The sequence below is a fragment of the Lactuca serriola genome, chromosome 6 (assembly GCF_051521515.1).
Source record: "Lactuca serriola cultivar US96UC23 chromosome 6, Lser_US96UC23_V15, whole genome shotgun sequence".
NCBI classification, from domain to species: Eukaryota; Viridiplantae; Streptophyta; class Magnoliopsida; order Asterales; family Asteraceae; genus Lactuca; species Lactuca serriola.
This window is the reverse complement of record NC_136413.1, coordinates 101,035,371-101,051,490: the sequence shown is the minus strand read 5'-3', so window position 1 is coordinate 101,051,490 and position 16,120 is coordinate 101,035,371. Positions and strand designations below refer to the sequence as shown.

The following is a 16,120-nucleotide window of genomic DNA, read 5'->3' as shown; positions in this document are numbered from 1 at the left end:
GTTTTACACCGTTGTAAGTCCTTAATCTGCCCGTGTATCAGTCAGATCCGTTTGATGGTGCGGAATCCCAATCAAACGGATGATGTTAGATAAAAATAGAAGAGAAGAAGAAGAAGAAGAATATGATGAATCTATGTATGTATTGATATGAATTATAATCCGGATACAAAAGATTCACACACGATTTCTCTCTCTGGCTGTAAACTACTTCGTGTTCATCAATCATTAATCTCTACTCCTCACCCTAACACCTCTATTTATACATGTTGGATATGGGCCGGAAACATATGGGCCGTAAATGAGTTTACGGCCGTAAGGTGTTTACGGCTGTAAACATGGCCATAAATTCTAAAATATTACACAAAAATATAATTGCCCAGAAAAGTAAAGTATACACCATATTTTGACCCAACAATCTCCCCCTTGGTTTATAGCTTTCTTTTCTTAATTGACCCAACAAGCTCCGCCTAAAAAGTAGCTGGCTCTTCTTGTGAATCTTTAATGAGAAATTGGCTTCAGCATTTATCTTCAATTTCTTCATAGCATCAGGATGAACATATGAATCTTCAATGAATGACTTCATCTTGTGCAGTTGGACATTTCTTCAGAATTTGGCATTGATCGCACATTGGGTGAGGAGGCTTGACGTACTGATTCTTGAAAGATGGCGCTTTCAGCTTGAGAATCTTCAGAGAGAACATCAGAGAGAACAAATCTTCTGGATCACTTCAGCAGGTACAAAGATAGCAACAGACTGATTGAGGAGGCTTCAATGCAATCCGTCACATAATCTTCAATTGCAGTTTCACCTTGCTTCTGGGGTTGAAGGATTAAATGTTGAAAGAATAATCTTCATTTCTTGCTCCTTCGAATGCGAATTCTTCGATGCTCACAGACGAGGCTTTGGCTTAGAAATCTTCAACACAAACTCCATGAGTCTTATCTATACCTGAAATCACTATTCAAGACAAAACAAAACTAAAAGAAAACTTAGCACACAAATTAAAATAGAAACAAAAATATTTTTGGATTTTTGATTTTTCTGAACTAGAAATAAAACAGAAATAACACTATTTTTGGATTTTTAATTTTTTTGATTTTTCTTTGCTTTTTGAATTTTTTTATTTTTTATTATTTTTAATTTTTAATTCTCCCATAATATTTAAATTAGAAGAAACTATGACAAATTTAACAAAATAAAATGATATCAAACTTTAAGAGTGATTTGGGATCAAAGTTTTTAGACAACCTTTATCCACTTGTCGGTACCTTCCATATTCACATCTTTGTCTGGTCGATCGTCGGTATTGTGGTCCACTTAAACACGAAAAATCGTGACAAATTTAGGACATACTATTTGTTACAAGACAGGGTGAACTTAAAAACCTAAAATTTATATCTGATCCTAATTTCTTAGATACTATATCTTAAGGACCATTCATCTGACGACGACCATGGATATTGTTGTCCACCTAAATTGAGCAGCGAGATCTATAGACAATCTATATGTGTTCAATTTTAAGTGTACTGGAACGTGTTTCCCGCTTCCTGATATGCCCCGAGTACTCCTTACACCGGGTGAGCAGACAACCATTCAGAGAGAGAAGAGATTCAGAATTCTATTGCTAACTACTTCAGAGGGGTTGAGAAGAAGAAGGTTGCATATGCTGTGTACCAGGTCGGATTAGAAGTCGCGCAAAGGAGACAACATATGGCTAACAGATGAGAAGTATTTCACACATACATTTCACACATATATATATATCCTGCAGAGAAATAGAGTTGCATATGTTGTGTACCAGGTCGGATTATAAGTCACGCAAAGGAGACAACATATGACTAACAGACAGAAAGAAAGAAAACGATTTTCTACAGACCTAATTTATCGGAATTTACCAGTCGCCCCATCCAATAGGAATTAAGGACAAAATCCGCACATCGAGGAAAAGTTAAGCCACGGTTCCAAGTACGGGTTCAATTAACGTGACGAGTAGATTCTCATATATATCTCCCTGCTCAACCTATCCGAGCGTCGTATTGTCAGGCTGAACGTATCTAACTAGGTCAAGATTTGTCAAGTCTATAAATTTCCTAAGTTCAAATCTCCCTAGTCAAGTCCATTTAAAATTTTTCGTGCCTACCGACGCATCAAGTCAGAGTATAGACCCTTCAACTTCGGGTACGTTACGCAGACTCAGGTTGCCTGTTATCACTTGATAATATCACTTCCCAAAACATCTCCCTCAAACACATTTCATAACCAATATATTTTTTATTTTCTGATTTTCTGATGTTTTTGGATTTTTGAAAATTTTCTAATTTTTGTTTTGTTTTTATTTCTCCCCCTTTTTGAAAATTTTCTAATTTTTGTTTTGTTTTTGTTTCTCCCCCTAAATTTGTGCATAGGAGAGAAACGAAAGTAAATGCGCAAATTTAAGCTATCCTAAAACAAAAATTAGTCTTTAAAGCGAATCAGGTTAAGAAAAACTTAGGAGTATAGAGAAGAAAACGCAAACCGTAATTCACCGATTGAATCTGCATCCAGAAGGTCTGAGAACAGCACGCATAATCTCAGAACAGATCCGAAAATTCTTCATATCATTAAGCACTAACCCCATGTGATCCCTTCTTTTCTTCCTTTCCCGCAAAGGACACATACTCCCAAACAATGTTCTGAGTGTTGTACAGTTGAGAGATGCCCCCAATCATATGCCAGGAGCAGCCACTACCAACAAACCGATGTCTGATGATATGCCTCCATAGCTGCTCCAGCACAGAGCGGGATCAGTTGGTCTTTGGAACCCAGTCCATTTTGAAACTGGGTCGACCTTTGTCATCAACACACAATACTTTCTCCCATGACATATCCTGCTTATCACAAACAGAAGATGTAGAAACATTAGAGTCGTTAGTTGATTTGGGAGATTGAGCCTTCGGAACCCATTTGTAGTTGGGTTTAACCCATTTCTTTTTCGATCCTATGGGTGGCTCAGTACTTGATTTGGAACTAGAAGCCGACTGCCGAGATGACTTTGACCTAACCGGTCTTGGCTTCACAGGAGCATGTCTTGAACTAGACTTCTGGGCCGACGTTTCCTTCTTTCCCTTGGCATTCGAATTCTTGGCCTTCTGCGCGTTCCAGTCATCATGGTCTGAACGTGACTTTGAGGGGTTTCTTTTGAAAAATCTCCCTCTTGGCGCGTTCTGCCAGCCTTGTGCATAGTAGGGAACATATGCGCGATTAGGACAATTTCTGGCAATGTGTCCAGGTGTTCCACAGTGAAAGCAAGTCTTTTTCTTCACTGTGAAGTTATCTCTTCCTGCCCCTAGTGGCGTATCCTTGCCTCGTTTCTTGTTGTTTCCACATGCACACTTGCGATAGGCACTCTGTTGCGCTGGAATTGGAGGCCTATATTTCTCAACGGCAGGTTGATTAGAAGCAACAGATTTAGAGTTCAAGGGGTCGTTTGTTTGTTCAGAAGAACTCTCCTTGTTCTCATCTTCTGCTACTTTACCTGCACATGAAGTAGACACATTAGTATTTTCAACCTGAATACCTCCTGACACAAATCCAGCTGGTTTTCCGTATTTAAGATGTGCCTCCCTGGCAATTTCTTCCTGTGTCATAGGGATGGATGTGTAGTTATGATTGAAAGGAGGAGGTACACTATCATACCCTAGACCCTTGTTTTGATTCCCTTTAAACTGCATGCTTTGGTCTATCATATTTGCAACCACCTCACTTGAGAAATCATATTTTCTAACATCAAGTTTGGCGGTTTCAAACTTTCCTTTCAAAGATTCAACTTCAGCCACTAGCTCAGCATTTTGTTTGACTACATAATCATAGTTTTCACATTTGTTACTGTAGTCTTCCTGAAGTTTCCTAAAGTCCTTGGTTCTTGCTTCTAACTCAGCCTTTAGGGGTTTCTGTCGTTTCCTGAGTTGATATCCTTCATATCTTAGGTCCTCAACTTCTCTTTTAAATAAATCAATTTGTTCCCGAAGAAATTTAATCGTATCTTCACATGATTGAGAACATGAAACTTCACATGAATGAGAACACGACACTTCATTGACCGGAAGGTTTGCTGAAGTCATTGTTTTTCGACAATTCAAAGCGTTAAGTTCTTCAATTATATCAGTCAGACTAAGACGATTGAGATATTTTGTCTTCTTGATGTCAGCCACGTCCATATCCCACGATTTTGGAAGTGAATTCAATAGCTTTTTGTTTGTCTCAGATTTAGACAAGAAGATCCCGACTATATTCATCTCAGTAGTGAGTGTAGTAAACCGCTGCAACTGAGTTTCGAGCATTTCTCCAGGGACATAATCGAAAAAGTTGAAATTTTGTCTTAACATCTCCTGACGATTCTCAAATTCCCTCGTAGACCTCAAAATCGATTAAAAAGCACAACTAGAAGCTAAAATAAAACTTAAAAGTCAATTTTAAAATGCCCCCCCCCCCCCCCCCCCGCTTTTTTTTAAAACAACCTTAAAAGTCAAATTTAAAAAAATCAAACTCAAAAGTCGAACTTGAAAAGTCAAACCGAAAAGCTAAATTTGAAAATTTAAAAGTTAAATGAGAAAGTCAAAGCTTAAAGTCAAAGGTCAAACTTGAAAGTCAAAGTCAAAATTTTAAAGTCAAAGGTCAACCTTGAAAGTCAAATTTTAAAAAGTCAAACTTGAAAAGTCAAACTTGAAAAGTCAAACCGAAAAGTTAAATTTGAAATTTTAAAGGTTAAACGAAAATGTCAAAGTTTAAAAACAAATGTCAAACTTGAAAGATAAAATCAAAATTTTAAATAAAAAGTCAAAAACAAAAAAAAAATAAAAAATAAAAAATAAAAACAATTTATTATTATTATTATTTATTATTATTATTATTATTATTATTATTATTATTATTATTATTATTATTATTTTAATTTTGGATGAAAAGGAATTTAAAATTAAAAGGAATTGAGTTTTGGGGTTAAAAGTGTAAGTAATGCGAAACTTGCTGCGACTGGGAGAGGTTAAGTTTAATATTTCGGAATGAATCAACAAGTGAACTGTTTGAGGAATTGGCAAGGCGCGAGTTTTAGCTCCCAGGAGACCCGGGTTCGATCCCAGGTGTCGACAATTTCGCTCCTCCCCTCTCCAAAACTCGATCAAAAACCATTTTTTATGAAAAACACAAAGAACAAACCCCCCTTATTTTTGCGAGATCTATCCAAAAACGCAAAAAAATTCGAAAATAAGATCAAGTAATGCTCCAAATAGAGTTTACGGCCCAAGAACTCGGTGTTTACGGCCGTAAGCTTTGACCGTAAACACCAACTATTCAGATTCCAAACGAAACAATAAAACCTTTTGACTGATACAACTTGGCTCTGATACCAATTGTAAGTCCCTAATCTGCCCGTATATCAGTCAGATCTGTTTGATGGTGCGGAATCCCAATCAAACGGATGATGTTAGATAAAAATAGAAGAGAAGAAGAAGAAGAAGAATATGATGAATTTATGTATGTATTGATATGAATTATAATCTGGATATAAAAGATTCACACACGATTTCTCTCTCTGGCCGTAAACTACTTTGTGTTCATCAATCATTAATCTCTACTCCTCACCCTAACACTTCTATTTATACATGTTGGATATGGGCCGGAAACATATGGGCCGTAAATGAGTTTACGGCCGTAAGGTGTTTACGGCCGTAAACTCAGCCGTAAACATGGCCATAAATTCTAAAATATTACACAAAAATATAATTGCCCAGAAAAGTAAAGTATAAACCATATTTTGACCCAACAACCGTCATAAACTAATAAATTGATTTTTATTTTAAATTGACTTTGCCAAAACCCTATTTACTATTTAGTCCTAAAATATAATTTATCGGATGGAAACAAACATGAAATTATGGATGAGATGGATGATAAGGCAACGAGCTGGAGGACGCCACACAATCTTCCCACTCACTTCCCACCTCTCAATCTCTCGTTGCTATTACACATCATTTTTATTCGGATAATTCAGCTTTCGTTTGCCATCTGCATGTTTGAAGGCCTGGCAGGTCAAAATTCAGCTCTTGCCACTGGAATTCTGCAACTGTTAACCACCCAGCGGGCTTCTTCTCAACATGCTGCCCGTTTGCTCCACCATTGCTAACTGTTTTTCAAATTCCCAGGTTAGAATTATCTTCATTCATGGATTGAGCATAAGCTTGGATTATGGTAAAAATATCCAGGATAGTTTTACCCTAAATCTTGTTTCGACCGACTCAAAACCCGAATTATGTGTTGTGTACACTACATTATGAATCATGACACTACTTTTTGCAGGTTTGTCTATATGGAGGGTGTAGACACTTCTCCTTGAGTCGCAAGGCATTCACAGTTAAATGCATCATCGAAAATGATGCCAAAGTTCATGTACAAGGACTTCAGCAGTTGAACTCTCTTAGATTTGCAGATCAATTCATTGGAAAAGATAGATCATTGCCCAGGGCTTTTAATCTGCGAAATACAGTTATTGCAACCAATATTCCAGATGATCCTGCATCTGCTTCCATGAAACCGGATATATATTCAGAATACCTTTCAAAAACAGATTCAGAGGATGTTTTTGCTGGAATAAATGAATCCCTTAGTGCCCTAGTTTGCAATACAGACACTGCTATTAGCAATACACTCAAAACAATCACTTCATCAGTAGAAGCTGCTTCAAAGGGTGTTAATGGTGCAATTGATGGTTCTGTTAATAACTTGAAGCTCTCTGTTAGTAGTGCATTGTCTGGATTATCAAATAACTCTAAGGGAGTATCAAGTAAAGCAGGAGGTATTGCTGTTGATGGGTTGAGAACTGTGATCGTCACAGTTGAGGAGTTGGTATCAGAAGGGGCCATGTTTTTGGTGTATGCTTATGCATCCGCCAAGGATATGCTCCCTCCAGAGCTCCAGAATGTGTTAAATTCTTCAGAAGATAAGGCATATGGTGTCTTGAAGCCTATTGGGACAACCTTTCAGCAGGTTTATGTTTCCATAGAGGGATTTGAGAGAATTATTGGCATTGATCCTAGTGATCCGATCGTCCCTTTTGTACTTTTGCTTGGAACATCAACCACTTTATGGTATGGCTGTCCTTCTTTTCCTCTTTCTTGAAAAACCAGCTGATGCTCTGATGGAAGCTTACGTGTCCTCAGATGCTTACAGGGCTTCTTACTGGATCCTGACCTATGCTGGATATGCTGGAGACTTATCCCCAAAGTTGGCTTTTGAGCTGCTGAAAGGGAAAGAAAGTGTTGCACTAATTGATGTCCGGCCTGAGGCAAGAGACTGTAATTTTTTCTAGCCTTTCTTTCCTAAATGTTTTTATATTATGAAGTTATCATCTCATTCTCGAAAAGTATGGCTCAAATATTACATTATCCATGTGAAGGATTTCAGAGAGAGAGATGGAATTCCTGATCTCCGAAGGACAGCTCGATTTCGATATGCTAGTGTGGAATATCCTGAGGTTGATTCATACTATAGAGATTACTCTCCCATGATGATCTGTTTCTCCTTTTGTCATATAATAACACGAGTGTTGCAAAGAAAAAATAATGATTTGTATCATTTTGGTGAATGCCATTAATTAACATTTCGTTACTATGGAATTTCAGGTTGATACTGGTGTAAAAAAGTTACTCAAGAGTGGGAAAGATCTTGATGATGCATTGGTTGCTGCTGTCATTCGGAACTTGAAAGTTGTTCAAGTATGTGATTGCCTGGATTTTATTTATTTATTTGAGTTTAAAGACACAGTAATTGGTTTTAGAAAGTTTCTACAAAAGGATTGTTTTTCCAGCAATCCTATATCGCACATGAGATGTAAATATGGGACACTGGAATTGAAAACCTTGAGGGCGGATGCACTTAATTAGTTAGAATTGAGAGACGATGTCTAAAAAATAGCATGATTTTTGTATAATAACTTGTTTTTTCTATCTGTGATCTGTCTGTGGACCTATATAGCAAGGGTCGAAGGTGATAGTGATGGACGCTGATGGTACTCGCTCCAAGGGAATCGCAAGATCGCTGAGGAAACTTGGGATTAAGGAAAGTATCTATTTTGCTACTACTAAAATATTATAATCATTACTACTACTAAAATCTTGATTTTTTTTATTTGGAAATGGCAGAGACCATACTTGGTCCAAGGTGGGTTCCGTTCTTGGGTTCAGGAGGGTTTGCGTGTTAAAGATCCAAAACCTGAGACAACACTTACGATACTCAATGAGGTATATAATTTATTTTAACTTTTGTCTGCCTGTACTTGTCTTGAACGCAATTTAGATAAACTAGTCTCAACTGCTCAATGTATCTGTTAATCCAAGTTGGCTTAATTAATGACAGGAAGCTGAGGCTATTCTTGAGGGTATCACTCCATTCCAAGTTATCGGGTATGGCATGGTAAGCCTATTTTTCACTAGTCTTCAGTACTAATATATAATCTTAAGATATTTTAAGTTTGTTTATTGTGCAAAAACAGTCCTACAACAACATTAAAGAGTAAAAATATCCATTCAATATAGTTCTGAATTTTGAAATACACTAGTAACAGTTTTGGTCTAATTCTTGTGATTGCTTGCTTGGTTGTCTACAGGGTTTTCTGGCAACTGCATTTGCATTGTTAGGTTTGTATCTTTTCCAAATTATTCTTTCAAGAATGTAAATAGAAGCTGTAACAACACATTGCCACCACTAGACACAACTTCATTCAAAGTTTAACAAAAATAATTACTAAATCTCTCTGCTGAGTCAGGCATGTGTGTGAGAGAGAGAGAGAGTTTTAGTTTCCATTGTGGACTTACCGGGCTCTGTGATTTACATCTCACATAATACATGTTCATAGTGTGGGTCCCATTTTGCAGAAATCATGATAAAACTACGTGCTACTGTTAGTGCTTATTTGTTAAGCGTTGATATATATGTGATGTATGTTTGTAACAGAGTGGGAGAAGACATTGCAATTCATTGCTGTTGCTGGCATTGGTCAGGTACTCTTTCTCTATCTATATCACGGTTGACGAAAAAATTAAATACTAGTAGTTTTTTACATGAATTCCTTTTTTGACAAACACCAGACTATATATCGAAGGATTGCTTCTTACGAGGACTCTAACGATTTCAAGAGAGATGTGGGGTAAATATTTGAGATGTATGTTAATTATACATAATTAATGATTGATTAAATGATTGATTGATTGATTGATGGATCCGTTGAAGGCAACTTGTGGTCCCTGTTAAGTTGGGAGGGCAGGCGATTTCATGGGCGGCTGCGAAGCTGGAAAGTAATCGCAATGGTTTACCGACTTCGCCTTCCTCGGTAAATGTCCAGAACAGGGTACTGCAAGCTGCTGCCAAGCATGAATCTCAGCCACCTGAACAACCACAGGATTCAACACCAAACCCAGATCTCTCTGAAGCATAATAATAAATAATACACACACATCCAAAATCATAAGCTTTCATCACAAATGCGGGTGGGTTTCTTTTGTTTCTTTCAACCACTCATAAACGTAATGTATTTGTATAGCTGCATAATATTATGGGAGATTTGTGTTTCCTTTTATACCAACTAGTTTTTAACTCATCAAAATATCCAGTGGTTCTTAGCTTTAAAGCTGTCCTATCTAGTATCTTCACCTAAATTATTTGAATAATGAAATCACTTAACCTGGGTTTAGAGGCTCACGGGGTCTAGAAATGTATTTAGCAAATAAAAAATCAATCCTCCCCTCCCAAAAAGAAAAAAAAAATCAACCCAATATTTTGATAAAAACATCAAATCGCTGGTATACAATAATTTGGTCATAGACGTCAATTCGTGACTCGAAATCCTAAATTTTAACTCGTGACTCGAATCATGACCCGACTCATGACAGTCATGACACTAGAAATTATATAGAACATCATGTGTAAACAAAATATAAACCGAATATTTAAGCACATTTACTAATATGTTACAAATTCATTAGTTAGGCGTCATACACGTCATAAAGTATCAAAAAATAACCAGTGATTTAGTAACAAAGCAAATGACAAAAAGACTTGGTGTGCTTAATCATAAAAATAAACTTCAGAGATAAAGTGGTCATCATCATTTTCATCTTCATCTTCAACCACTGTTGTCTCATAGAAACCAATATCATCTCCCTCATCAATCATCTGAGTCAACAAGTTTGCTTTTTAGCTTTGTTAACATAAGACACTTTGTTCAGGTTCCTTGGTCCTACAATTAGGTAAAACTTGTATTTATTAAACTTGATACCTATTAGTATTATAATATATAATCACCCATTTGAATAATTTACCTCTCTTCCTTTTATTAGTACTAGTTCCTTTATTCTAAATACTCCTCCAGAAAAAAATTATATTGCAATAGTTACATTGCAATCTAACTCTATTTGTTGGGTCTGCTTTAGTACAATGTTCCCAAGTGATATATAGTTTTGCCTTTCCTTTAGGCATAATTAAAATCTACAAACCAAAGAACCTGATGCCGCATTACTAAATAGAAACTGATTAAAGATAAGAATTACACACAAGTAATATTGGAACAAAGAAAGAAACATAGTGAACAAGGGAAGATAGAAAACGAGAATAGGTTAAGAAAAGGTTTCCGGGAAAGAGTTAGACTCTTGAACTAACTCTAATATGTTTAAAAAAAGTATTCCGAAAATACCCTTGGGTACTCCTTTTCTCCAAGAATTAGAATCTTTGAGATAAAAAAACTAATGCAACAAATTTATTCACATTCATTTGCATAATCTTATAAAAAAACTGAAAAAGAAAGAAAGAAACCTTACCTTTTAAGTGATGAAAGATTGTGAAGTGATAGAGGAGAGAAGGAGAATCGCAGGAAGAAGTGAAGAAGAAGACGTCTTAGGAAGAAATGAAGAATGGTCAGGAAAGAAGAAGAAGAAGAAGAAGTACAATTTAAGAAAAGGACAACACCTTTTTACTTTGACCTTTTAGTCTCGTGAAATGCCATCATACAGCTGGATAATCGCCTTAACCACCGGATAATAACTTTAACCATCGGATAAACGAAAGTAAGTCACATGTTTCATAACTCATCCGATTTACGAGCCAACTCGACTCGGTTCGAGTCAGTACTTGAATCAGATTTTTTTTACGAGTCAGACGAAAAATGCGTCACGTTACGAGTTGCATCGTTTTGGGTATCAAATGGCTCGACTCTTACGAGTCAACTCATGACTCGTATGAGTTTAAAAACTATGAATGTGGTGTCTCTTTTTTGTTTAGAATCTCTTGTAAGTTCATTTAAGCTATGTCTATGCGGCAACATACGTTTTAGCTCACTGTCTGTACACTTAAAAATGTTTGCATGTCTTTTTCTTGGTTTGTGATCTGGAGCCCAAGGGTATAACCGTAAAGTGGCAGTTCGGACTTTTATTTATTTATTTATGAATTTTGGATTTTAGTTCAGGAAGTTTGAAGGCAACGATGAGTTGATAGAAGTGTAGAGCTTCTCGTTACCTTTCTGGGGATATAAGGATCGTCGATAACAGACTTAGAACGAAGAAGTTATGGCCTTCGAAAGTTTGGCGGTTTTAGGGTTGAGCCTCGTATGCATGGCGTACATGGGAGTATGTTGGGCTTACTAGGCAGAATAGTCACGAGACTCCTTTGGAGTATGTTGGGCGTACTGTAACAATTGGTAAAAATTGGTCTGTGCTCGGCGGTCAAACCACCACAAAACGCTATGTATTAATGAGCAATTGTGGGTAATTTTATGTTTAATATGTATATTAAAAATATTATGTTCATAATCACCTTTTAGAACATCCTAAACTGCTTCAACAGTCCACCGTTGAAGATTGAATAAAAAATCAACAAAAATAAAATCTATTTGTGGCGTTAAAGATAATTTTTTTAATTAAGTATATTTGAAAGTTATGGATAAGAAAAATGAATAGATTACGTTCTCCTGATTTTGTGGATATAAAGAACGTCCAAAACGGAGATCGTATGAAGAAGTTACGCCTCTTTAAAATTATAAAAATCAGTATTTATCTGATTTTCCTGAAACAGACCGTACACTGCTTCGTGTGGGATAGCTACAAGCCTCATAAATTATTTTTGAGCATGTTTTTAAACTCAGACTATGATCTATTATATTATTATATTTTTATCATATTTTTAGTCTCGACCAAAATTAGATTCGTAAAATCTATCGAATCCGATCCTATTAATCGCAAAACTTTAAACGTTGATTCCCGAAGTTTGGTATATCGGAATTGGATTCCATCAACGTTTTTGGAATCAAAACGAACGGGAAATTGGGAAAACACTTTCGCAAATCTATTAGAAAACTGTATGATGGCATGCGTATCGAGAAACGAGAGTCGGGATTTACAGCACAAAAAAATAACCAGGAATTGATTTTGCACAAAATATCCTAAGAAATCTGATTTTTTTTACATACACAATCAATTACAATCTACAACAATCTTTGCAAAATCAGATTTTTATGATTTTGTTTCGAACAAATTACGCGAATGGTCCTTTAGGTTTTGGATTTTTCTCTAATGTAGTCCCTACAGTACCTTTTTCCCTCAAATAGTACCTACGGACCATAAGTTGCACGCATTTGGTCCCCGGGTTGGATGTCCGTCCATTCCAACGTTAAGCTGCCCCATGTGACTTGCACATGAGGGTATTTATGTCATTTTACCCTAAATGACCTTTTCTGAACATACAAATTAATAGCTATATTCATTAAGGTGGTGGGTTTAGTTTCAGACATTGACTTTACACTCTATCTCTTTCCCCAAGAAAACCTTTTGATCATCCCATCTTCTTCAATTGTGAGTTCTTATCGTCGTCTGACAAAATAATTCAACTGATTGAAGGGTGTATCGAGGAAAATGGTGCTCACATTGTGGTCTTTACGTCCACGCTACACCCAACCACCCGACCTACGTAAAGAATATGGTAAGCACAAACCTTGTAATGCTATGTTTTGACGAAATGTAATTTTGCTTTCCTCCGTCATTAACATTTTATTGTTCTTGAATTTTCACATCAGGTTCTATTTCAAGCTTTTGCACATTCAAGATAAATCATGGGAGTTCGTTCACAAATACGGTATCTGGAAGGTCATACATAGATGGGCTTGTGGATCACTTTGATTTTGTGGACATGGATGTGTTTTCAGTCCACGAGTTAGATGATATGATGGCAGTTTTAGGGTACAATGATGGAGGTATAATGTTTTACCATTTCATGATCCAAGAAACAGACTTGGATAGTGGGTTGTTACCCCTTGGCACTGATCAGGAAGTCATTCAACTGGCAAGGTATGTGTCTAAGCATAAGGAAATTAATTTATACATTGAGCATGGGAATACTAGAGTAGTCCCTTACATTAAGTCCCCATTGAAGGTTCGTATTGAGGAAGTTGAAGGGGATCATTCTCCTGAAATGAATAGGGTTAGAATGAAAAGGAAATCAGCTGTTGGGTCATGTAGTAAAAAGTTGGATTTGAATGAGCCCGCTGATTTGTCAAAGTTGATTGTACCCTAATGAATCTGTGATCAACAAAAAACAATCAGTTGATCGAGAGAGTGATCCCTTTAGGGGCTAGTGTTTGAGGATAACCATGGTAAAAAAGTTGTTGGCACAGGGGATGATCACCATGTTGGAATAGTGTCTAAGGCTGCAACTATATTAGGCAAATATTTGACCCGGTTGTGCATGGTCCTTTTGGGTTGCCTTCACCATAGCAACTTGACAAGATGATTTATTATGAGAGAAGGAATATTATTAATATATTATGAGAATAATATAAGGAATAATAATATTATTATTTGATTAATATAAGTCATAAATTAATTAGGAATTAATTTGGTGACTTAAAGAGATTAATTGAATAAAGGGGCATAAACTGTCAATTGTATGATAGTTGGACTTTGGGCTATAAATCCCTTATGGATAAAGGTGGACGATTTATAGGGCTTAGGATAGGCTTAGAATTCGTCCAAAGGCTTATCAATTAGGGTATTGGATTGCTTAGGGCCTAAGTTATCCAATTAGGGTTTAAGGGTGAAACCCTAGGAGCCTCACTAGTATATATAGACCTTAAGGGTCAAGGGAAATCGGCACTCTTTATAGAAAAGAAACCCTGGCCGTTTTTCTCTTCCCTCTCCTCTCTCTAAATCATCCTCTTGCTAGTTGGTGTTTGTAAGCCATTAGATGAGTGACAATTGTGACTCTAAAGCTCCAAGGACAAGAAGATCAAGCAAGTGATTCAAGGTAATCTTCTAATTCTGATTTCTTATTGTTATTATAATCTATTAGCCATTAGAAGTCTTGGATTCAATGCATGTTTAATTAGAGAAACCTAGATCCAAGCATTAGGGTTTGCATGTGCACATAGGAATGTTCATATGGCTAAAATCCATCAGTGGTATCAGAGCCTAGATTGGTTTCTATTGAATTGATGCATTGGTTGCTTGTCTGATGCTTGCTAAATTCGAATTTTATGTTTTTGTCTGATGGACTCGGCGAGTCCCATAGTGGACTCGGCGAGTAGGCTCGACTCGGCGAGTCCATTGGGGTACTCGGCGAGTCCAAGCGTCAGAAAGAGCAAATATCGGGATTTCTTGCTGTTTATCTTTGAGATACTTGCCTTTATCATATTAGATCAATATAAATCCGATTTTTTGATATATATGAGTATATTCTTGATCTAATTGAAGATATTTATCAAATAATAAAATATTTATTTCCTTATGTGATAATTGATTAATTATTTTGATTAAATTGGTAAATTGTTTTGCAAGAAATTATTAAATAAATCAAATATGGATAATTATGTGATTAAATGTTAATTTAGATTATTTGTTATTTGATCCTCTATGTTTTGAAAAGTTTAAAACTTGCCCTCAAGTTTTGAAATTTATGTTTTGTGATTAAAAGTTTAATTTAGACAATTTAAATTTCAAACCCTAGAATTTTACAAGTTTAAAATTCAACCCTATACTAATATAATACTACAAGATTAATATATATATATGTATAATTAAAATGCTAGTCTTACCGTTAGTAGGCCTCATTCACGAAGCCGGTCTATAAGGTGGGTATAAGGTTGCGGCCTATAAAATGGCGCTTAATGGGTGTACACTCACACCCACCGCTTGCTTGATCGGTGGAGGGTCGTTAGCCGAACGGGTAGGATAGGGCAACCTCATCTTCTCATTAAAAGTATAATATGAAATGCAAAGTAACTACATGTTTTTCAAAATTCCCAATCTTAGTTACTTTAGGAAAAGCGAATTGATGCAATCCCATGAAATTACACTTTGCATCCTTGCTAAGAAGTTAGTGGAGCGTGTGTGGTTTATCGGCACACTAATTGGTTCTAAGCAAAGGTGGAAAAGGGTGATTCATTGTTTATCATAGTTAGATGGAGCGTGTGTGGTTTACCAGCACATCGAATAGGTGATTGTTACAATGAAGGCACCATGTGAATTTGCATGGTAATTCACACCCACTTTGTGATCCTCGGTATCCCAGTCACAAACGAGAGGGGCATATCGAGATTTAAACATGCCATTGAAAAGTTTCAATGAATCTCATCTAAAACTAGGAATTCTCAATACATTTAGAACTTAAAGCTATGTTTTCATGGTGGAGAATTAGTGAATTGTCATTCAGTTACCTTCAAATTGTTTGAATGTTAGATTATGACATCCCTTTTCTAATATGTAAATATTGTTGTTGGATCCTAGCCCTAATTTTTCTTATTGGGTGATAATTAGGGATTCAAATTCTAATCTATCTTTGTCCTTTCTATTTGTAGATGTCGAACGCGAACAACGCTGCTGCTAGCTCGTTCACATTGATGAGCCTTTGCCAAAAGGTGACTTTCGATGGGACGAACTTTAGCGAATGGATAAGATACATTCGCACAATTGCTCGCTACGAGGACAAGGAGTATGTCCTTGATGAGAAGCTCGAGAAGATCAACCCAGAAATCGCTACTCCGGCTGAAATGACTGCTTTTGAGACTCATGAACGTGATGCAACGAAGGTCCATTGCATCATGATAGCCAC

The 16,120-nt window shown here is 36.4% G+C and overlaps 1 protein-coding gene and 1 long non-coding RNA gene across 3 annotated transcripts; one reads left to right on the top strand and one right to left on the bottom strand.

The window, feature by feature from the left end:
* The first annotated feature begins 5,950 nt into the window (after positions 1 to 5,950).
* On the top strand, positions 5,951 to 9,608 carry LOC145056585 (Rhodanese/Cell cycle control phosphatase superfamily protein). Of its 2 annotated transcripts, none has more exons than XM_079004279.1 (12): positions 5,951 to 6,180; positions 6,335 to 7,122; positions 7,205 to 7,319; positions 7,431 to 7,508; positions 7,657 to 7,749; positions 8,009 to 8,092; positions 8,176 to 8,274; positions 8,390 to 8,446; positions 8,640 to 8,670; positions 8,987 to 9,033; positions 9,121 to 9,194; positions 9,263 to 9,483. In XM_079004279.1, the coding sequence occupies exons 1-11, from the start codon at positions 6,133 to 6,135 to the stop codon at positions 9,181 to 9,183; spliced, it is 1,503 nt and encodes a 500-aa protein (XP_078860405.1). In that variant the 5' UTR covers positions 5,951 to 6,132; the 3' UTR covers positions 9,184 to 9,194; positions 9,263 to 9,483. The 2 variants fall into 2 exon arrangements, with proteins under 2 accessions (XP_078860405.1, XP_078860404.1); XM_079004278.1 differs by having other exon boundaries at positions 5,954 to 6,180; positions 9,121 to 9,179; positions 9,263 to 9,608.
* A 369-nt stretch (positions 9,609 to 9,977) lies between these two features.
* On the bottom strand, positions 9,978 to 11,044 carry LOC145056587 (uncharacterized). The gene is made up of 2 exons (XR_013685835.1): positions 10,846 to 11,044; positions 9,978 to 10,268 (listed from the first exon to the last, which is right to left on the bottom strand). It is a non-coding gene; the product is annotated as an uncharacterized LOC145056587 (long non-coding RNA).
* Between the last annotated feature and the right edge of the window lie 5,076 nt (positions 11,045 to 16,120).